This window comes from Rhinolophus ferrumequinum, chromosome 3, assembly GCF_004115265.2.
Source record: "Rhinolophus ferrumequinum isolate MPI-CBG mRhiFer1 chromosome 3, mRhiFer1_v1.p, whole genome shotgun sequence".
Classification (NCBI taxonomy): Eukaryota; Metazoa; Chordata; class Mammalia; order Chiroptera; family Rhinolophidae; genus Rhinolophus; species Rhinolophus ferrumequinum.
The window spans coordinates 87,310,792-87,335,801 of NC_046286.1; the positions used below are offsets into that span (position 1 = coordinate 87,310,792).

The 25,010-nt window shown below is 33.1% G+C and overlaps 1 protein-coding gene across 7 annotated transcripts in view; it reads left to right on the forward strand.

Moving 5' to 3' along the window:
* Window positions 1–25,010, forward strand: part of ADGRG6 (adhesion G protein-coupled receptor G6) — a 130,879-nt gene that overhangs the window by 70,657 nt on the left and 35,212 nt on the right. For 5 of the 7 annotated variants that reach the window (XM_033103134.1, XM_033103140.1, XM_033103139.1 and 2 more), the window contains exons 5-12: window positions 5,397–5,465; window positions 7,719–7,802; window positions 13,345–13,430; window positions 16,264–16,316; window positions 17,292–17,354; window positions 20,674–20,816; window positions 23,216–23,327; window positions 24,923–24,987. In XM_033103134.1, the coding sequence (XP_032959025.1) occupies window positions 5,397–5,465; window positions 7,719–7,802; window positions 13,345–13,430; window positions 16,264–16,316; window positions 17,292–17,354; window positions 20,674–20,816; window positions 23,216–23,327; window positions 24,923–24,987 (675 nt within the window). The remainder of the gene's footprint in view (window positions 1–5,396; window positions 5,466–7,718; window positions 7,803–13,344; window positions 13,431–16,263; window positions 16,317–17,291; window positions 17,355–20,673; window positions 20,817–23,215; window positions 23,328–24,922; window positions 24,988–25,010) is intronic. The other 2 variants (XM_033103137.1, XM_033103141.1) reach the window with 1 other exon arrangement.

Sequence of the window (25,010 nt, forward strand, 5' to 3'; positions counted from 1 at the left end):
AGAATGCACCAGATACATACTTATGTAGTTCAGTCATCTATAAGGTTTCAAAATGATTTCATTGAAAGGAGTGGCACAAGCTTACACAGTCAATGTACTTGAATTCCTTTAATTTTTATAGTGGTCTTCTTGACATTCCATGATGACACTAAACACGCACATTTCGTAGATTCAGATATCCTGGACTGTTTCAGGAGTCATAACAGGAGAGGGAGAGGGAGTTTCCTGCTGCTTAATCATCAGCTTTGGGAGTAGAAGAACTAAGTCACTTATTAACTGACAGGAAATACCTGTGACACAGATTATATCTATGCTTGTTAGCTAAGCAAAACTTCAATAAATCAAAAAATAGTATGCTCTATTAACATTCTAATCTGTCCTCCCCCCCTACCCCGCCCCGCCAGAATATTGTGGCTTGCTCTTTATGGTACTAGTAATTTCCCAAAACTAATGATGAGTATAGTAGTTCCATGCCTAACGTTACACTGGCTGGACAATGTCTGTTAAACATGAACTTTTATTTCAGAATCAACTTGTAAAAGAAAATGAATAGATTTTCCAAAAGTCCATTGCTAAGTAAATTTTCATTTGAAAATAAGATAGAACAGAACTGATTACATTTAAACATCCTGCTGTTTGTTTCAAATTTGCAATATACTAGCCTTTATAAAATCAGCAAACGTTTCAACAGCTCAGAATTGGATTTTTTTTTTTGTTTTCCTAAACTGTTCTAAGTATATTTGGGGAGTATACCTTATTTAAGAAATTTTCATCATGGTTAATAACAAAAACATGTTTAATATGGTTAGTCCTTTTCAGAAAGAAATGCTTTATTTAGCAGCAATTCTTTTTCTTTTCTAGCATCATTCTTTTTCTTAGGACAATTTTATTGAACATACTCAGTTTTGTAACCTCCATGGATAGACAATTTCCCTAGCCTACTCTGTAATTATAGGTGAAAGTACTTGCTTGTGTTATGATTCAAGTTTAGATACTGGCTAATGTCCATCAATTTTCACAAAGAACAGACAGTGCCTTCTCTACTAGTTTTATTTATTTTAGTGCTGACTGCTCTTTCCTGAGGAGTGGTACAGTATAACTCAGTGAATAGTCTAAGTTCAAACAAATTACATTATTTAACAAGCATTTATTAAGCACTTCCATTTATTAGCCCCTGTGGTTATAAAGATAAGACACAATTAATAAGTACTCAACTTTGTAGTTATTCTTTTCTAGAAATGTTTGGATTTGTACCAACTTTTCATTTCCAAAACTTTCTTCTTAATTACTAAGGCTTCATCAACTCTTGGATTCCTACCTTTTCATTTTCAGTTGTTATAGTTCTCTCCTTCATGGTTATAAAACTCTTGATTCACTATTGGCTCCTTCCTTTCATCCCTAACAAATTAGTGAGTGTAGAATTTTTAGATTACTAAATTATTTTTAAATAATAAAATAAAGATAAAATCACTCTATCTTTACAAAGGACTTTATTATTTGGAGATGCTTAAACTCTTTATGAGCATAAATGGCTTTCAGAAATAATTTCGTTTTAAATATATTTATTTATGGAAAATTGTAAAATTCAACTTTCGTACAGCTGCAAAGAGGGACTTGAAAGGAATTATTAGTTTTTTCCCATTATAACTCATGCTGAGGGTTTATTGCTGTCTACTCTTATTTGGATTATCATTAAGTACGGTATGAGATGAGTTGTTGGCTACACATCAGTCTTTTTTTACCACAACTTGTGTAAATAAATCATGACTTTCAGTAGCATAATTTTGGAAGAACAGATAGAGAAGAAAGAGTAACAGCTTTACAGCTTTTCATCAACTGCTCATTTTCAGTGATTACATTTTTTTTCAAGGAAACTTGGCTCTAAATTTAGCAGCTAGTATTAAGTAAATACCTTTAAACACCTTTGTGGTATCTACAAAAATTAGTGAACATACATAGGTCACATTTTGAAAACAATTCTTTGTTGATGAAGATATTATCATTATCCAGGAGAGGGAATTTTCTCTTCTTCCTTACATTTTCCTTTGTACATCTGTTGGCCCCGGAAAATTACTAGCAATAGTGACTTTTTTATGTAGATGTGCTGAACATAGAACTGGTTAGAAATAAAAATTTGTGTACACTTTTTATATTTCATGTATTTATATAATTCGGTATCTTTGTAATGTAAGATTTTATTTATCAATATAATTTACATCTAATAAGGCTCGTCACTTGTATTTACACCATTTTAACCAAAACAATCATCAAATTTAAGTTCTATTACTATATTGAATCATCATAAGATAGTGTTTATTGAGTATTTATAAAGCAGTGCCAATTTGCTAAACTGAAAGTGCCCAAGAAGGAACAACTGATAAATATTTGGAAGTACATCTTACCATTTCCCATGACAGTGTCACATATTGAAATTTATATTTGTTACCGTACAATGATACTGACAAAATGTTAAAGAAAATTGTCAAATATCTTACTGTAAATCATAACTCTTCTGATTTTCTTTCTTTCTTCCCACTTCTAAGCTCTTTAATATACTACAGTGGAAATGTAGTTAGCCTTGAAACTTCTTTCCCACAATGTCCCCTTATCTCCCTTTGTCTTCCAGAGATACTGTATCAGTGCCAGAAGTGGCCTAAGGAGCCTTTCACTGCCAACATTGTGTGTAATTTGAGAAGCACAGGAACTCCATCCAAGGGTCTCCTCTCTTGCATGCTCCAGTGGCAGAGATTTCCTGAGTCATTTTAAGTTTTAAAAGCTTTTTAATTTTTAGAAGTTCTTTACTAAAACAGAGTACCTGAAGGAGAAGGGAGAGCATAAGTTAAACGTGATGGGAAAGAGTAATGGGCAGAAAACTTGCAAGATAAAATTCTACCTCAATTCTGTCTGAAGCTGACCTGAAACTTCTGCTTGCTCCACTGCTTTTATCCACAGTACACTTGCCTAAGTTTTGAATCTTTAAAACTCCCCCTCCCTGTCTCTACTTCCTTTCATAGCCAAGCTTCCTCTTTTCTCATTCACCCCTCAATCAAATGTTGGCAGTCCAGAGTTCATCATTCCCATGCTCTTGAAACTAATTTCTGTAGAGCTACTACCAAAATTGAAATGCAAAGTTAAAGGTCTTCTCAGTCTTTATGATTCTTGACCTTCCTGGTACACTTCATATTGTCACACCCTACATGACATTTTCTTCACTTGAATTCTTCATTTAAAACTGCCTTCTACAGGAGCTATTTTTACCTTCTCAAATCTATAGCTCTTTTTAAATAAAGTATCTGATGCTTAAATATAGGACTATCTATGGTTCCATCCTGTTCTCTTTTCAAATCTACACTCTAGCTCCAGTGATCCCAGACACATCTAAGCTTCTGTTAAGTGTTTCCTGGCTACCTCTTATGATAATTAGGTATTCCTGCCATGTATGCAGATGTCTCCCGGGCACCTGAGATTCTATCACCAGACTTACCGGTTAGCCCACCCTGCCTATGTTTGCTCTTTTTCCAGTATTTCCTTTCTCCTTTTATGAGAGCATTATGTACCAATTTCTCAAGTTGGAAACCAGAAAAAAAGTCTTCCATTTTTCCCATTCTTTGCTTGTTCTCCAATAAGTCAGTGAATCCTATACATTCTATTTTCAAATGTCTTGTATCCATCTCTTTCTGTCCAGCCTCATTGTGCTCAGGATACCAAGTCTGAATTATTAATATTATTCATGCTTCTTGGATCTCCCCTCTTTTAATTGGTTATGGAGCCTCAAAGGTGTTTGCAAATATAAATCTTATTTTCTTACCTAGTTTCCCTTCATTTTCCCCCATTTCCTTTAAGAAAGAGTTCAAAATGTGAGCAGTCATTCATAATGCATTCAGTAATGTACTCAATAACGCTTAGCACCCACCCACTATGTGTGTGGGATACACCATTGTTAGAAAGACACAGAGTCCCTGCACTCACGCTGCCGACATTCTACAAGGCCCTCCACAATGCTATCCATTACCTATGTATCTGATCATTCCTACCGATTTTCTACAAATAACCCTACTCCAGTAACGCCCTGTCGTTTGGGTTCCCAGATATTGTCGCTGCCTTTAGGTATGTGTTTCAGTAATTCTGTCTTCTAAAAATATCCATCTCAAGTGACCCCTCATATTTGTTGTAACTCTTCTTTGTAACGGATCACACTCTTCTCCCTTCGCGCCAAGCTGCCAGTCATGTCCTTCTTTGGGTTGCTAAGTGCTCCCATCACTCTGAGAACTGTGAAGCCATCTCCCGTTTGTGCTTCTCTGAAAGCAGAGACATGGTCTTCAAGTATTATCCCAGCCTCTGTGCCTCATAACACTATAAACAGTCAGTAAATTTTTATTGCACGAACATGTAAAGGTCTGTAATGAGAGCTTCTTGCCAGTTAACATCCCAGACTTGCCCTTAGGGTTGAGTCTTGCTGAGTTAATGTGATTTCTTCCCTGGGCCAGGTGCTGGAGGCAATCAGTAACGAAGAAACCATGAGTCCCGCAATGCTGTTAAGCTGGGGATGCTTCCTGCTTATGCGCCCCATTTACCTAGGCGTGTTTTGTTAGCTGATGTACCTGTTCTACCTTCGCATCCTAGTCCCACAGGAAAGTTTGGGAAATGTTTGAACATTAGAATGGAATCACTATTGCAGAAATGTCCTTTTAAAATTGAGTCTGTGTATTTATGTGTGTGTGTATATTTATTCTCCTGTCTTTATTCCTAGTGTAGTATATACTTTGAGATAAGTTAACCCATCTTCCCCAGCCTCAACCTGCTCGTAAAAGTCTGTGAATTGTCAGAGGGAGATTTAGTGCAACAGAGAAAATCCACTACTCCTATTAGAAAATCAGCTCAAAACTTGTTTTTTAATGAGGATGAGTCAGTTAGACCTAGAAATAAATAGACAACAGAGGCCACCTTAAAGTCATGGAAACATCATATTTCCGGAATTGCAAATAGTGTATGCTAGTGCCTAGGAACTGAATACAGGCATTTAATGAGTGTTAATATCCAGGTTCAGCTTTGAAACTTATCTTTGATGTTTATATTATTTCATTTGTATGAATTTCCACCAGAGCCATATAATTTATTATGTGAAAAGGCCCTGAACTTTTTACACAGACTTTTCCTTTCGTGTGTGTATGGCCAATAAATTGAGTTAAAGATTTTTAGGGAATATGTCAACAAGTTGATTTTACATACGCAAAAATTGACACAAAGACACAAAGAGAACTGCTTGATGTTGGAGTATTACTGGTGGACTCTTCTAGAGCTGCTCCTATTATACCAGCCATATGATTTTTGATTATTTTTTTCTGGGTAATATTAAATCATAAGTCAAACTTGTATAATCTTCTGTGTTGATCCAGGTTCCTACCTGATCCCACTCCCAGCAGCAGAACTGGCCAACTGCGCCGATTTGGGGACCCTCTGCCAAGGTAGGGAGCCAGCGTCGTCTTCTGAAGTCTCTCTGTTCCTTGTTATTTTGGATAATGCGGTTGTCATTGTTTTGATTTTTATCTTGATTTTTCTCTTGGGAAGCCAGAAACCAGCCAAGCAGAAGAATTTCTGGATGTGCTTTAGTTGTGTGGGTGCGCAGTACGTACAGTGTGGAGAAAGAATGCATTCACGAACTGGATGACTGCATTTCCATAAAGCACTAAGATTTTTAAATGTGAATGATTATATGCCATTAATCAAGGGTTGATTTCATTTTTTTCCCTGTATTTCTTCTCAAGAATATCCACAAAGGTCCTGTATAAACACAATCATTCAATATTTTGAAAAAGTATTCCTGTCTAAAAAACAAAGGGAAAACTTAAGCTGAATATTCACTGAAGCTCAAGACAAGGCCATGAGGCAATATGATGTGCAATATCGCTTATATATTAACGTAAAAATAGTTGTAGTAGACTAATATTAATATAATTTTATTAATCATTGTAATTCATAATGACTATGTTATGGTCAGTATTCTAATTATGTATTATGTACTAAACAGTTGCATGCTAAATAATACATAATTAAAATCCCATAAGTTTTAAAATAATAATACCAATGTTTTGCTTTCATTTTATCATTGCTCCTCCTAATTACCCATCACCCATTTTCATCCATTTATTCTACTAAATGCTTCTTTATGAAGTAGTATATTCCATATACCACATTAAGAATCATGACCATGCCTTTTGTAAAAGCTGGATCTTTTATTAGGAGGAACAGAGCATGAAAATGACAGGGGTTGGAAATAAGACTAAATGAATAGAAACTGAAGGTCTCTTCGGTGCTTCCAGTGTGGGAGTAGGGGTTTAATTCATTATTATCTTTGTTTCCTTTCTGAGACATTATTCTTGATATTATTATCAATGAATACTCTATGAAAATATTATTGTTAAGTAATTTTTCCATCAACTTGGTGTAGTTTTAAAATAAGTAAATAACATAGGAAAAAAACTTAATTTTACCTGGTTCAAGATCTAAAGGTCTTTTAAAAAATATTTATTTATGTATTTATTTACTTACTTATTTATTTTAATCTGACATACCTATAGTACTGATTCCTTGAGTTAAAGGACAAGATGCTCGGCTATTTTTTTCCTTCCTATGTCCTGAATGACCAAAAATCGTTTCTCTGTTCATCAATGCATTTTTGCATTAAGATAAATGTAACTGATTGTTCATAATTAAAAAAATAAAGATTTCAAAAAAATTCCCCATTCTTAAGTATTATTTATTACTTTGAAATGGAACATATTTTAAGTTAAGGATGCATATTTTGAATTAAAGAATTCATTCTTTTCTAGAAAGCCTTTAGATGGCAATTCTTTGTGTAATCACTTAAATGTTTTAAGCTTCGACAATTTTTAAAAAATTGAGACATAAATGGTTATTGTACCTCTGAATGTATATTTAATACAAATGTGCTCCTAGGATAAAATAGAGGAAAATTATGTATATAGTTATTTTACTTTACAGCTCTTCTAGAATCCCTTAGAAAGATACCGAAGCATTACATAAGGGTTTAATCCTTGAGAGTTATAATATTAATAGAATCAGAAGCATATGTATGACATAATGCTTTGAAAATGTCTCCCCCATAAGGCTTCCCCTTATAAAATCCATTTTGTCCATCAAAGTTTAGTAAAGTATTGGGATCTGTAAATGATTGATTTAATCTATATATTTTACTCTCTTTTGCTTTACTTTACATTTATCTTCTCAAGGAGAAATACATTTTCCTCTGATATTTTCTCTATTCTCAGTGTATTAGGGAGGCTGACTTAGTTTCGATAATTTTCAAGCTGATAGGAGCTGTGTAGACTACCTTCTCTAAACTTTTCTTTTTACAGATTTAGGAAACTGAGTTCTAGAAAGGTTTAGTCATCTGCAGTGTGATCATTAGCCTGTTAATGGCAGACCTAGGTCTAGAATCCAAATGTTCTTTCTCCGTTCCCTTTGTGCCAGTTCCAGACTCTTGCAATATGGTACCAAAGTCCATGTACACTGATTCTTGATGTGCCGTAGAAAGCATTGCTTTATCATATGCATTATAACCTTAGAGTCTATTTAGTGGCAAGAAATGGTTTCCATTCCTCCGCTATAGACTGTCATGAATTAATTGTAGATTGCTCATTCATATTAACTGTCATGTGCTCCTTGCAAAATTACATCTTTGTCATCTTTATTACCAGCTACTGTAAGCTCTCCTAGTACTACACCACCCACTGTCACCACTAACCTGCCTGTTACTAACAGAATCGATAAACAAAGCAATGGTAAGAAATTATTACCTTTTATGTTTGTAGTATGTCAGACATGACAAAAAATTGTATTCTAAAGGTGGAGATAGCTAATGTTCGAACAAAGTTTCTGTTATTGGAATCAATTGGTGCATTTGCAAGACTAATAAAATAAATAATTATCACTGGATTCTCTTGAGTTCCCATTTTAATGACGAGTGGAATGAGTTCATTTCCAGCACCACTCTTCTGTACTTTTAGCTAAAATTCCTTTCAAAGGCACTTTTATGAGAAAGGCATTTTATTACATGGAATTAATTTGCATTATGCTAGAGATCTGAGAAAAAAATTATTCATGGTATTTTGTCAGATTATTCTCTTGAGAAAACTACTTTTTAAAGGATCTTATAGTTTCAAAAAACAAAATAATTTTAGTAATTTAATTTTTCATTAAAGCCAACTTTATGTTCAAATATTTGTGACATTTAAATCCATTTATATGACAACACTTTGCTCTCTGTTTTTATTTTTTGAAGAATAATGGTTAGAATGTGATTGTCTATTAACTAAATCACCCATAAATCAATTTTTGATTGATTTATACTTCAAGTAACTGCCAATACTTCTTGCTTTTCTTCTTCATATATACTTTTCTATTTATGTTACTTGTAATTTACAAATATAGCAGTTATATAAGATAAGACATGAGCAGGGGAAATTCCAGGTGCATTGAGTTATTATTTAATCTGTTGCCTGTATGGACCACATACCTAGGTTTTTGGTAATTCAGAGTAAGTGATTTCAGTTTTTTCCGAAAAAGAGAAATTCCAATCAGGTGACCACACCATTGCCTCAAATACAGTAATATTCTCAAATATGAGATATTAGAAACAAAGGAATTTTCTCAACCCCAATTTTTTAACTGATGAGGCCAAGACATCTGTAGTATGTCGCCAGGGACCAAAACTCAGAGAAAAGAAACCCACATAGTTCACTTTTTCTTTTGGCTTTGGAGGTTACATCAACTTCCTCTGTAAGAACATTTAAATTGGAAGTATGGAATATTTTACATGAAACGTAGATATAAATTTCATTAGGGTTATAAAGACATCGATTCAGGGAAGTGTTTATGGTTATTCTGGTAGTTACACCAAGGAGATTTATGATGGAGCAAGAATTCCAGCAACCCCCAAGAAAGCAACAGCAGCTGAAGTTTCCAGTGCATATTTCACATGGATTCCAGCCAGTAGATGGGAATATTATAATTCTAACTAAGTATTTTGCTCTTTGTATGAACATACAAAGAGCCTCTGTGGCATTCTCCCTCCAGGACTGGCACATCCTTTACTGCCCAAGAACATTTATATGATGCTTCAGAGTTCTTGACTTGGTGGAGCAGAGCTATATTCACTCAATCATGTCATTTCTGACATTCTTGAAGAGAGCCTTGTTTAGGCCATCTTTCTCTGCGTCATAGCCTTCACTGGAGTTTCAACAAAGCAAGCAAATGTTAGAATCAGTTGCAGTGCTTTGACTTGGCCACATTAAAGGAAAAAAAATCTAATTTAGATGATTCTTGATAAAAATATAAACCTAGCATTTGAAAGTATTTCAAAATATTAAAAAGTTATCATGTAGTAAAAATATTCTCAAAATTGTATACTCAAATTCATGTACCATTTTTAAAATCATAGTCTTGAACCACCTCTACTATTTATGTAACAGTTTTTTTCCTAAATTGACTCTTTTTTTTTTGCCTAAATATTTTTATTTGCATGGGAAAATTGATATCACTATTGTAAAATGAAAGCACTACTACTTGTTTTAAAATAGAAGTGAAAAGTGAAAATAAATATAATGAAAACAATGTTACTGCATTCCCCCATATCCTACTGTTTTCTCCCATCTCAGTGACTGAAGCTTTCATTATCTTTTTAAAAGAAAAAATAACAAAGTGTTAGAGACAGACTATAGTCTAAATAACATTTTTTCTTTGATATAGTCAAATTTCTAATAATCGAAAGGAGAACTACTTGTTCACCTTGTGAATAAATGGGATTTAGTGTCATGTCCTGGACTAGCTAAGATCATTCACATACTGTCAACAATTTCAGATATACTTCTCTTATTATGCCTTGGGAAACTGATATAGTAAACATTCTCAGGCCTATGATCTGATATATTAAAGAATCTATTTTGTTCACTATATGAAAGATAGACACATCTATCAAATTTGTTTTCTACCTTATCCAGTTTTTTAAACTCTGGACTGTCAGAGTTTTACTGACTTCATCAGTAATGAGGGGAGAGGCATTGAAATTGTTTGATAATCAAGTATATTTCTTCAATATATCAATAAAATGTGCTTTCCTAGCTTTTGTGAAATGTTTCTCTTTTTCTGTGTAAAGTTTTTGTTGTTATTTTCAATAGGAGTTTTATCTGATACCTCATATTTTATACTGAGAAAAATCTTATCTTCGAAGCTACTTTGCACAGATGTTTCAGGAAATAGTGGATAATCTAGGTATTCCCACGAATAACCATTGTTCCCTTTCCATTACATTCCCCAGAAAAGCTCTTGAACTAATCATTATTTCCATTTTCTATGATTGAAGCATCACTGTAGTGCTACCGAATGGTAAACTTTTATAAAGTCAACAACCCAAGTAAGGAACAAACTCCGCTAGCCCTAATTGTTCTAAAAACCTAGCTTGTAAGTGCAAGTTATAACATTGCTTCTAGTTTCTCACATACATTTAACTACTTAAGTAAGAAATTCCCTATCAGGCTATTTGTGTGGTTCCAACAATCAATCTAGGTTTAATATTCCAGCTATTCTAAAGAAATTATATGTGTAGGATAATCAGGACTCCAGTCACAAATGCCACTGTTATGTCATAATTACCACTAGTTCAAAGAAATAACCTTGAATCTAAAATAACATTTACTTTATATTTTAACACCTATCTTTTCAAATGTACCTTTTCTGATCTATATTTCACAGCATAGAATAGAGAGTAAATGAAGTAGTACCTTTTCGGTATCTTCCCAGAAACTCTGAAAAGAATGTTCGGAAGACTAAAAGGAAAAATTAACTGCAGAAAGACCTCCAGACAGGAATAGTGTTTTAATAGTACATCTGTGGAAGCAAGCAATAATTTCTACTTTGAAGTTCTTCATGGCTGGAAGAATTATCTAATTGGAGAATGGATATAGTCATAAATAATTTTTTTTCCAAAGAAATGTCTATCATGAATTTTTTTGGCCTGGATGCTATTATCAGTACAGTACCTATATCTTTTGAAGTCTCTGGAACATGTGAAGATTTGTGAATAGCCTTTCTATTGAGACACTTTGGGAGTTGTTACATTTATAGGAGAAGACAACTTGACTGCAAGGATGACATGGCAAAGCCTGCATCAGTGTGTCTTAATTGTGCATTTTCTGCACTGGCAATGCTTCAGACAATTATTTTGCTGCAATTCAAAACCCTTTTCACCAACTCTTCAGTGGACATTTTATTTTCCTTTGACAATTCACTCTTGGACATTTCTCATGATTACTTCTTGACTACATTATTAAAAAATTTTAAAGACATACAAGTAGCCTCCATGGAGTAGTTTTTGGCAAAGTACATAAATATCTTATTCCAAGACTTCTGAGGAAAGACTACTTGATAATGATCCATAGCATAAGAGATTCTCTGTAACACAAGTTGCTAGGTTGTTTGGTATATTCACGTATTTTATTTGCTTTAAGCAATATAACTCTAAGGAGAGTACTCTATTTATAAATTGGTTTAGGCTGCCTCTGATATTGGATGTCTTTCTTATTTGTAAAAACAGTGAATTGAACAAAAAAAAGGAAATATTTAAAATTTTTAAAATATCTTAAATATTTTATGCTTTCATAAAATTTCAGAAATGTGATTAAAAATACTGACTTCTTAGTATTTTGCAGTATTTTCCTGAGAGGGAAAGAATAATACTCTTTTAATAAAAATGCCTTAGGTCTCCATCTAGTGGTAGCTTTTCAGTTACTCTGCTGGCATCAAGTGAACGTTCACAGAATATCCTCAGGATCCTGAAATAAATGTAGAATCTTAGACCTCTGCAATTTGAATTTCCTCTCAATCATTCTGAATGTCCATGATTTGATATGATGAGATCTACAGTGTAAAAGCTTTTTTTGTCCGGATTATCGTTTGTTTTAAATATATTTCTCTAAATATTTTTCATTCAGAACATATTTTTTTAAAGAAACATAAATTAAAGATCATTAAATACCTGAAGAGTTTTAGAAGCTGAAATAACCCAGTCTGCATAAATTAAGCTCACTGTACTTGGAGCAATTTTTATATTACGTAGTTTTATATTATATACAGGAGTAGCAATTTTTTTTTTTTTTTTTTTTTTTTTTTTTTTTTTTTTTTAGCATGATTCTGACCTATATACTGGAAAAGCATTTCCATAGTAGTTGAACTGGAATTTGCATTTTGGTAGATTTGCGAGTTTCCATAGGCATACTTTTTTGTAATTTCTCTCCAAAAATCTTCAGTAAATCCATTCCCCATTATTGTTTAAAGGTATATGTTTATATTTTCTGTGCATATTTCACATAAGACTTACCAAAACATAAGCCTGAATAAAGATGACTGACAATAATGGAGATTCAGAAATTTGTTTTTTCTCTATATAACCTACCATATTTTAAAAGTGTCTGTCTTTTGTTAGCTACTTGTGGTAAGGTGCCCATTAATAAACACCTAGAGAGATTTAGCAAATCCTGGCTGGTGAGATTAGATAGATAGATAGATAGATAGATAGATAGATAGATAGATAGATAGATAGATGGATATAGGTATATATCTATAGATATATAGATATATATATAGAGAGAGATATATATGTTTGAATATTATTACCAAAAGAAAAAAGCAGAATCTTCTGATATAATGTTTTCTTTTTTAAAGCAAACTCGTACAATCAAAATTCTGTCTATAAATAATTATTTTTCCCCCATCTACTTTGGACTACTGACTACTTCTATGGAATTTTGATGAAAAATCTGTTGACATCCAAATCAATAATTTAGAAGTAAATGCTTTACTGGGGAGAGGAGGAGAAAAGGAGAATAAAGGCTTGAGGGCAGTAAATATGTGTATACCTCTTCTTTTTCAAGTTAACGCCTGCTTATCATCTCGTACAAGTTTTCACAGGCCAAACTATTTATAATGTACAAAAAAAGATAATTCCTTGTAACAAGAATTCAAAGTGTACATGAAAACAATCACCACTTTACAGACCATAAATATCAGAAATCTGTAGAATTTAAAAATACAAAGAAACATGCAGGTGATAATTTAAGAGCAATGAATTATCTATGAGTAAACTGATAACTATTTTTAAGAAGTTGCAAAGGTCAATGAGCATAAAGTCAAAATACATCGGAAATTTTCTGTACTTAGTAGACAGTGTTTCTTTTAAATTGTATGAAATTATGTGATTGTAAATTTACATTGCTAATTATATGACTATAAAATTTAATTAATGGCCTAAATCCTATTTTCAATGGACAGATGGAATTATCTATAGAATTTCCATAGTGATTCAAAACATCCTTCGTCATCCTGAGGTAAAAGTACAGAGCAAGGTGGCAGAATGGGTAAGTGAACTTGTAAAATTTCTTTTTTGGTTTTAAATCATTAACCTCTGGAAATCTGGAAAATTCCCTACTGTTTGGGTAACTGAATACACAGATCATACTGAAGCATAGATACTGTTCATTATAAATGTATAAATCAATATAGTAGTAAGGTGTTCTGTATAGAAAGAGAGGTGAATTTGAAAAAAAGGGACTAATAGACTATTAATGTCTAAATGAGGAAGTGTCACACAAATGGAAATGTGTATTGGTAGGTATCTTTATTTATTATTATATCCATATATTTTCAGCACTGTTTTGAAAAGTATGTTGCTTTTTATAATTTAATTGTTTGACTGATTCAAAAACCAAAGAGTATTAAAATATATATAGTAGGCCCTCGAATAATACTGTTTCATTCAACATTGTTCAGTTATAACGTTGATAAGATGCAATAGAAACTTAACTCTTATTCATATCAGTTAGTCTGTGGTGAAATTGGTTTCATTATACGTCATTTCACTGCAACTTGCAGAACCTATTGATAACTTTAAGTGAGTGCTTACTGTGTTATGAAAATCTTCCACCCATCCTTGTAGCTCACCTGTCTGGAGATCAACCCATTTGGTTGGAAATTACTGTCACTTTTTCTTTGGTTTTCCAGAATTTCTTTGTGCATATAAAAGAAGATTATAGATTCTTACTTTTTCTCCTTTTTACTTTACAAAAGTAACATAGTTTACACACCATTCTACACTGTACTTATTTTGTTATTCCCAGATTTGCAACGTTAGTAGATAGAGAACTTTTTAATCTTTTTTTTTAAACAGTGCATCAGATTCCATTATGTCGCCGTCTGCGTAGTATTTATTTAACAAGTTTTCTGTTGATGGATGTTTAGGTTATAATTTATTTAACCTGCATTATATTAATGAAAATTTTGGTAATTTCCAGTTTAAAAAAACTTTAATATTTTATTTCCTTTTTATTTCTTACAAATACAACCTATGGATTTTTTTCATTTTCTTCTTGATAACAATCGCAAAGTTTAATTTTATACAGGTGTCTATTTTTTGTATTTTCCCCCCTATCTACAGCATACTATGAGACTTTGTACTACATTTTATATATAACACTATTACAGTTCAGAGTTTTTGTGAATAAAGTCAGTTGGGTATACGTTCTCATGTAAGAAAAATGGACTTTCTTATATGTGTCTGATAAATGTGTCCTTGGTAACAACAGAAAGTTAAACCATACATTGAGAGGTAGTGGTGACAATATATACATATAATATTAGGTTGGTGCAAAAGTAATTGTGATTTTTTGCAATTATTTTTAACCTTTTAAACCACAATTACTTTTGCACCAAACTAATGTAATTGAAGAATGATAGGAAAACAGTTTTATTTTTAAACAAGTTGACCACAGGAAACAATAGTATGTGATTAACAACTCTGTTACAAAATTGGAGGTAAAAGTGAAATTCTCCAAAAGAAGTCAAAGAAAAACATACCGTTTACTTTTGGAATGATACATTAGTAAGTAATTTAAACACTAAATGTTTTTAATTTCTAAATGGAGAGTAGGTTTTACAAAAGAGTATTTCTTGGATCCATTTTTTTCCAGCATTATTCTTTTTGTTTTTTTAAAGTCAGAATGTTTTCAAAAGATAAAATTGTTTATTTTTGTTCTCAAATAAACCACTTCTAATGTTATGAATCTTGAAAATTAGCAGTCAGTGGAGAATCTGCTTTAGACAGATATAATTTTACATTTGTATTTATTTTATGCATGGTTTTCGACATAGCTTCTTTCTCATCTGAAGCTAAACTTGACTGGACGCTTTCAGTTTAATATACAAAATACTAAAGCAGATCCTAGCATAACAGAACATATAAGTAGTGTGTCTGATTCATATTATTACTATTTATAATTTAAAAATATTATTTTAAAATATTTAAGGTGTTAAATTTTAACACTTTTTGCTAGAATTTCCTAGAATTTCCATTCAGTTTTAGAAATGCTTGCTGGGATGGCTAAATGTGTATATGAAATAAGACCAAAAAACCCTGTAGAGGCAATACATAAATAAGAGAATTTCATGTCAGTCAGGAAATCCTATTTTGTGATTGTATTGAATAATGAATGCATCAAGGAAGGTTATTTATATAGAGAAGAATCTATTGCTTTATTAAAAAGTCTGATGCTGAGACCTATAAAGACTTAAATAATCACATAATAAAACATAATTCTCAATAATCTTGAACTTATTTTTGTTTGTTTTTTTAAAGGTTTATATTGTTAATTTATAACTTTTCTTACTGCTAACATTCTTGTGAGAGGATAATTACCAGAAAAACATGTTTTACTTATGCCTTGATGTCTGTTTAATATAGAATATGGAAGGTGTTTATTGTGCTAATCTTCCCTATGTACCTTCTTACAGCTAATTTGGAGGTCCAGTATAATATGAGCTAGAGAGGAAAGTGTAGTGTTTACCGACAGACAGAGTTGGGTTCCCATCTGGGATCTGCTATTTCTTAGTTGGGTGACCTTAGGCAACTCTTTCATATCTGTGAAGCTCAGTTTCTTCATTTATAAGACGGCAAGGGCAGATAATACCTATCTCATTAGTTATTGTGAGAGTGAAAGGAATAACATTTGTAAAGTTCTTGGCATACAATGATCCAGTAACTGTTATCTTTACCTTACTTTCACTCCTCCAGCTCTCTGGGATTTTTCCCACGGTCTTAGTCCAATAACAACTTATCTTTTGGGAGGGAAGAAACTTGATTCAGATTTTTTTTTTTTAAGCATTACCAAAACTCACCCTTTTCCATTGTATTTTCAGCTCAATTCAACCTTCCAAAATTGGAACTACACTGTCTATGTGGTTAATATCAGGTAAATGACAGAATGAATTATTTGAGAAATAAAAAGTAGTGTCTAATTTAGTACTGCTCTCTCTCTTTCTCTCTGATTATCCCTACACACAACATACACACACACACACATTCATAATCTTTCTCAAACAACTATATTACGTCATTTCTTTGCACAAAAAACTTTAATGTTACAGCAATAGTTTTAAAAAATATTTTCATCTTGGATCCCAATAATTTTTTAAAATTTAGCTTGTACTCCCAAAAAATATTTGCGATTTTAAATAAATTGCACATATGTGTGTTTGAGTATGTATTACTTAACCAATATATATTGTAATGCAAATTAAAAGAGGATAACTAAATATAAATAGAAGTTCTGTTAGTTTCTTCTCACACCCAGTGGATCACCTAGAGTACCCTTTGGGTTGCATGTACCCCAGTTTGGAGATCATTTTTCTATAAGACATCTATAGCCAATTACAAACTAGTTTTTCAAAATTACCTTTCGCTGTTCTTCTATTTAAATATACCACCCTAGCAAATCATATCATCTGTATATGCTCCTCTGCACCTGGTTTTCACAGTTTTATACTTAAATTAGCTTTCTAAAGTGTATTACATGAACCCTAAGCATATATTCTGTGAACCCAAGAGATATAATAACACAAAGAAATTGAATGGTTAAATGAGTTCAATGAAGACATTGTTAAATAAACGGAAGCAGGTTTCTATATATCAGAACATCTCAGATGCTTTACTATACTAAAATGCATGGTGAATCTTGAAAAGAGAGCAAGGGCACTAGTCACCGAGTTTATTTGACTGTGGAGGTAGGTTGGCTCATGCATATGAAAGAACTAGAACCTCAGGACATACCTTTGGAAACACTGGCTTAGAATGTGCGTTCTACCTCTTTCTTATACCTCCTCAAATTTTGTAATGAGATGGTGTGGCAGACGAGGTTGATAATGAATATACATATTTTTATTTATAGCTTTCACCTCAACACGGGAGAGGACAAGATTAAAGTCAAGAGAAGCATTGTGAATGATCAAAGGTAAAACTGAGAAAGTCTTACTGAAGGTGTAGCACCCTTTCTCTTGCCTTCTGTTTTGACTATCTGGTAGACCAACGAAAGCAGTGAGATAGGAAAGAAATGTTTTAATCACATTGCACATTTAGATTATTTCTTTAACACTAATGCACACTTTTTTTTCCTTGTAGTCAAAACTGTAATACAGCAGACTGGATAGAAATATACATCGGATGAAAAATAATTCAGAAGTAGAATATTTAAAATTAGTGAATTCTTAGTTTTATTATTTCCAGTTTATTTATGATAACCCATTGCTTCTCATTTGAAATTTCAAAGAAACCTTCAAAGAAAAATAAACTTGTTATAACTTTTGAAACAGTACGGTATTTATGTATGATAGCACATAAATAGGTAATAGGTACCATAGTACTTCCTGCATTTAAAGCCATCAGCTAATTCTCTGAAGCCTCCTTTTAAATTTGTATCAACATCATGACTCAGGCAGGTAATTTAATGGATATGTCCACCATATATAATCAATCAGTCAGCATATAAAAGCCAGCTGTTCAGAGTGCCATATAATGAAAAACAACCGAAACTCCTCGATGGAATACATTTAGTTGTGTTCAAGGTACTATATTGCATCTTTATAGAACACACAAAAAATTACTTGAAAAGCAAAAGTTCGCATAAGTCTTGCTTCATTTCAATTTAAATTATGGATTTACAATCATAATGATGGAATATATACTTCTTTTCAGGTGATATATTATGAGAAGACAAAAATAAAATTCCATATGAGTGCTGACCAGAGATTTTTCTTTTTGTTTTTTGTGTTTTGTTTTGTTTTGTTTCTTTTTCTATTCATGAGAAAAAGGTGTCTTTAAAGTTACATTTGAAACTTACTTCTGTATATATTCAACAAACAGGATTCAGCTATCTGATTAGGGATAGTTGTTTTTATTTTCTGACATTGTTCCGTTTCCTTTATGATCTGAAGTATAGAGTAATGTATTTTAATACTGCTCGTATATTGTTGATGGTGACAGAACGTTTCTCCTCTACTTAACCAAATAATTTCTTCTCCAACCCTTACTGATAGGTCATATTGAGCCTTGAATCACAGACCCAGCAGCAATCAGGATCCCTTTGCTGGTACGCTGTCTAGTGATTAGAGCAGCCCTAGTGTAGGGTATCACCAATGGTAGACCGTCTTCAGGAAGTCAGCATTGCCCTTTTTAGTTCACTTACTGTGATTCTTCTACTCCCTGACAATATTAAAATCAGCCAACATTAGTATATGTCAGCGCCTCAGAAACTCTTGCAGGAAAGACATTTAAATTTATGGAACTTCAGTTTCCTGTCTGTCAAACCACTAGGTAACTTCACAGAAAGTATAGGGAGAGTGAAATAAGACAATGTATATTGGAAAATTCACACATTTCCTTCTCTTTTTTTTTTGGTATGAACACTTGATGTTGTTTAAAGATGTATTCTTGCAGTCTTTCTCCCCTCTCTTTTTTTCTGCTTTCTAATGCTCCTGATAAACCTTTGTAGTCTCTCATAGTTTTTCTTAAAACCATAGTCCACTAGTTTTACACACACACTTTTTTCCAAACATTTCCTTTCAATTAGATTGTAACACAACACACACCATAGCTTCAGATAACACTATCATACTCTATCGCCTAGACAGACAGGAAACCAAAGTCACAGAGACTGGTTTATTCAAAGAAAGAATGACTGATGGTAACAACAGATAGAACTTGACTTTGTAGAACTATAAATAGTTTCAGTTTTCAGGATGAGAGAGGAAAACAATCCAGATAAGACCTGTGACAATTCATGGTCATTCTTGAATTGCTGAATTTGGTATTCAATATCATCCACAATACATTATGCTAATTATGTTATCAATATTCAAGAGAAGTAAAAGATCACAATTCGAACTGAGAGTGCTCAGTAATGGCGAAGCTTATCTTCCAGTGATAATTTAATCAAGGGATACTTTTTCTTAGGCCATGTTAAAAATTTAGTTATCACAGTTCATTATATTCACATCTATGTTTATCTCATCCTGAAATATGGCTTATATCTGAACATTAAGCAGTAGATCATTTTAGAGGTGAATAGCCCTTCAGAATGAATTATGAAGACAGTAGAGCATTTTGTTTTTGAGATTAGGATAGATACTTCGGGAAAAATTAGAGCTATTCTTTATTTTCATCTAATCTTCAATAGAAAATGTTTTACTTATTTTTTCTTTTCAGGGCCACAAATATATTAATCCTCGATTTCATTTTTATTGATAACCAAAGAATTTCATAAATAAAATATGGCATGCTTCTCCACTGAGTAGCTTTATAGTTATTTCAAAAACAATGCTACTGCTTTGACTTTGGCATGTGGACAGTAACTGATATTGATGATATAATGCCTTACTCATATTCATTTATCCTCACAATATAAAGAAGGAAGTTCTATTGTAAACCCAGAGCTTGCACATATAAGGGAAAAATGTTACCCTCTACCTGACAAAATAATGTCACTTAACTTTACCTCAATGTTGAATTAATAGTTTTGATTTCTGTTACTGACTATAGCTGGGATTGCGATTCGTCAGAAAATTATATTACTTCAAATTGTAGAGCCAGAGTTTTGATGGGGCCTTTAGGACACCTCTCTGTTTCCCATAGAGATATTTCCTTCTTAAAGACATTCAAGGTCAGACAGTCGACAGACTTCTTCAGTAATATGCTGGCCAATCATTGAGTATATTTTGAGTAATTATTTCGTAACTTTTCCCCATGCAAAGTACTTGTCAATGCTTTACTGAGATGGAAACTCGTTTCTCACAATTCTCAAGAATTTTTTCTTTACAAATATTGTCAATTTGTAAACAATAACACTTAATAATCTCAAAAGTGTAATGATTAGTTTAATCAAATTAGTTGAAATTTAATTTTTCTAAAATCCTTTATTTTTGGCTATGAAAAACTGTAGAATTAATCATAAGTATGTCTTTTCCTTGCATGCATACTATTAAATTTTACTAAAAATGTTTCTCAAAAGAAATAGGGTGATGTGATCCGATATGATAGAATTATACATGCAATATCCTATAAAATCTATTTAAATAGAGACATTTTCAGTACTATCATTTATGCAGCAACAGAAACTTATGACTGTCTTGGCATATTTTTTTAGTCTCAACACTTTATGATCATCCCTCTTAATTACTATATCTAAATTGTCTATTATTTTTCACACACACACAAAAAAAAAAACCCAAAAAAAACCAACCAACCCAACAACAGTTCTATCTACAATGTTTTCCTAGGTTGGTGATTTGGGCTCTTCTAGTTTACAATGCTACCAACAATCTCAATTTAGAAGGAAAAGTCATTCAGCAGAAGCTCTTGAAAAGTAATGAGTCCCTGGATGACGGCTTGAGGCTATATACAGTGAATGTGAGGCAACTGGGTGAGTGCCTTTAATACTTTTTTTATAATATGCGTTTTATATAACTATTAGGTTTAATTGAAACAACAACAAAAGTATTCGTCCTATGTGTGTTGTTGCTTATTTAAAGCTATTTTTTCTGTTGATGAAATTCATCATAGTGGTGACATTGTAGCAAATCGATACCTATGAATCTAAGGGAATGAAAGAGGCAGAGGAGAGTTTATACTCTCTTTTGGCGGGGGTGGGGGTGGGGTTATGATAATACTAAGAGTCTGAGCACAATGCCAGGATAGTCTTGACCAGAACTGGCTTCAACTTTAGGAATAGAGAGTGTATATATATGTGCATATGGGAACTCTAATGAGGTAAATCTTATAAAAGGAATTGAGTATAAAACATTTCCTCCTCTACCGGATCTGTCTCCATTAATGAATGACCCCACTGTCTTCACTGGAATAGGCCAAAAAACTGCGAGTTATCCAGGACCTAGATTCAACTCTTCCCTAGCCACCATTTACCTTCTAAGCTCCAGCCACATGCGTGGTACTGCGTGCACCTCCCCAAACCTGCCATCTCTCTTACACCTCCTTTCTATGTCTTTGCCCAAGCTGCCCTTCTCTACTCTCACCATCTACCTGCTCATCACCTATGTAGTTTTAAAGATAGCCCAAAGCCACCCCTTCTATGAAGCCTTTTCTGATGTCACTTGTATGGACAGATATCAGTGCCTTGAGCCCCCACTTCCTTCTGCCCAGATACCTAGAGCACCGTGGGCATTAGAAAACCAGAGTATTTCACTGGACCTATTTGTGTTATATGTATTTCCTTTAAACAGGAATTTCCTCTGGCTTAAGAACACATCTTATTTTTCTTTAACTTCCCACCTCTTCCCAGGACCCAGCACATTCCCCAGCAATTAGATACTTAAATAAATAAATGAAGGAGGTTTGATAGGCAACATTTAGAAAAGCAAATGATCAAAAATCTGGACAACAAAAGCAAAGTTATTGTTCTAATGTTATTATATAATTACAACTATATTATGATTAGGTACATTAGTGGAGATCAAAAGAAAATTTTGACACTTTTCCTTAGACACAGGGCAGGAGGTTGACGTAGGGGAAGCAACTATATTCCTCAGCCTCTAAAAAGCGTGATTATGACTGAGGCCAGAATCACAGTGTAATAAAGGAGCCGGCATCTTAGCTTCTACAGGGAACCACCCATCTCTAATGTGTCAACACACACATTTACAAAGAACTCACAGAGATGGAAGAATGCAAGGCATCATCAACAGTTTCTGAGCATCTGTGGGAAATTGCTTGTTCCTTTACAAGCAGGGCTTCTTGGGGGTGAGGACATACAAATGTTACCTTTCACACATAGGAGTCTCCACAAAGAAGTAGCTTGACCAATGGTAGTTTACATATGATGAAGTAGCCCTGTGAAGACTGTTTCTCTGTCCACAGAAGCTGAAGAATCCCAGAACAACTCTCTTTGCATACTTAGACATGTTAATTTATACCACTTAATTTAAATCCTACACTCTATTGTTTTTCTGCAAGTGGTTCTGTGAAGAAAAGTTTCTACCAACTGAAAAAAAAAAAAAAAGAGTCAAACCCTGACAATTGTAAGGCTCAGAATAAGATGGAAAGGTTATTGAAATGTTCAAAAATTGGTGACTGCAATACTGATTCCCAATGGTCTGATATAACTTGCTATTTTTCAGTACTGAGATACAAGATTTTGTTGTTGTTGATATATTGCTTTTATTTTGATATTTTTGAAATTGTAAATTATGTATGGCATGACACTGACCCAAGGAGTTCTCAAACAACAGGTGGGATGATTTGAGGATGAAGGTGTATGTGTAAGATGGTGAAGATGGCTCACAGGTGTCTTCTTACCATTCCCCCCGCCCCCACAGACTTCCGGGTAGAAGATGCTTTAAGAACAGCTGGAGATTTTTCCATAAAATATGCTCACAATTCAATGACAATACTATAGAGACACTCTTTTGAAAAATAAGATCAGTGGGGAATTTACATTTTGAATTTTTCAGGACTATTTTCATTTTGTGTAGTGTGTATTTCTTGACTAAATCTTTATTTTACTGATTTTATCTCCTAGTGATTTACATTAGAATCATAATATATGTTACCTTTTATGCTCATGTAAATATGTGGTTTTATTTGATTGTTTTGTAAGCTGTAATAACTTTTGTATCTGAAATGCATTAAATGTTTATTTTTTCATAACTTCTAAATTTTTACAAATTCTGAACATAAAAGCCAAATATTTTAGTATTACATAAAATAAATACGTAATTACCAGCATGGTTGTTTTGCTCTCATCTTGTACCTCTAACTTCAAAGAATAGATTAATATTTCTCATGTTGGTTCTTATTTTCACATAGCTTCTTGTATTGCCGAGGAAAATCCCAAAGGCTATCGATGGCCATCTATCGTACCGTCTGAATATAAGTTTCCTTGTCCAGGGAAGGCGAACCATTCTGCTTCACGGATATGGTAATACTTTCATTGACTTGCCAGCAAACTCCGCATCATCTATCTTCCCAGGGTTCTTATGTATGTTGCACCACGGTTCCCAGGCATTGTGTATTGTTTAGAAAGAAGGGTTGGAATCTCTGTGTGTGCCTAAATCATACACACCATGGGGGGTAAAGATGAGGTAGGTAGATTATCAATAAAAGCATTTTTACTCCAAGAAACATGCTAATTTCGCCTTTTCCAAAGATGGAGGAATTTGGAAAGAGCGAAGCACCATGTATACGGATGAACCAAGCCAGCTCACAGCCTTTGAACATACCTCTGAAACTCTAAGACTTTTAAGCTATTCGGAGTGGCTACTTTTGGAGGAGGAAGAGGCAGCAAAAGAGAGAATAAAGACAGGATCCATGTTAGGGCAGTCTTCTAATGGAGGCTGTCAGTGTATAGATGTTCCCTAAATGTTGAACAGAAACCTCAGACAGGTCAACTGCAAGTCAATTTCAGTTCTTCACCCTCTACCTTATCTCCAGGTAGAGTTCTCTTTGTGAAGGAATTCAGAAACTGGAAATGTCCAAGTAGAAATACCGTGTTTCCACAAAAATAAGACCTAGCTGGACCATCAGCTCTATTAGAGCAAAAATTAATGTAAGACCCGGTATTATATTATATTATACCCAGTATTATATATATTATATTATATTATACCCAGTATTATATTATATTATATTATATTATATTATATTATATTAATTAAAATATTAATTAATATTATATTATATTAAAATAAGACTTCAGAATTATATTAAAATAAGAATTCAGAAACTGGAAATGCCCAAGTAGAAATACCGTGTTTCCACAAAAATAAGACCTAGCTGGACCATCAGCTCTAATAGAGCAAAAATTAATGTAAGACCCGGTATTATATTATATTATACCCAGTATTATATGTATTATATTATATTATACCCAGTATTATATTATATTAATTAAAATATTAATTAATATTATATTATATTAAAATAAGACTGGGTCTTATATTAATTTTTGCTCCAAAAGATGCATTAGGCTAGGTCTATTTTCGGGGAAACATGGTATAATAGTTTGAACCTACTGCTGTGTTTGACACGTGGTAAGGAGGAAATAAGGGGGTATAGAGACTTACTTAAGACTTGAGTGTGAAACATGGGTCTCCCTCTTCCTGGCTGGGAGACCTTGGAAAATTCCTTGACTTATCTTAGTCTTTTTCCTCATCTATAAAACGTGCACTATAATCTGCTTTACAGAGTTATGTGAAATGAACATCAGATTTTATCTAGAAAGTTCTTAAAGCAGTACTTGACCCATGTTACCAAATATGCCTTTAACCTTAGTTACCTGATGTATCCTAGGTTAGGCAACAGGCTCTTGCTAGTATTTTGTTTTCCATGATTCATGCACCTGATTTTTTTCCAATAAGAATTTTTAATGAGTTTAATTTCAATAAATTACAGTTTTATTTTCAAATGAAACTTACCTAGATATCAAGGCAAATTCTAAAACTTTTTATTAACTAATTTTGCCATTTATAATGTCATGTATGCCAAATATGTGAAATATCTTTTTTTGTTTCATAGTTATCGTGACCCTGTCAACACATCTTTAGCCTACTGGGGGCCTCCTGATATCTCCAATTGTTCAAGTAAGTGAGCAGTTTTTCTTTGG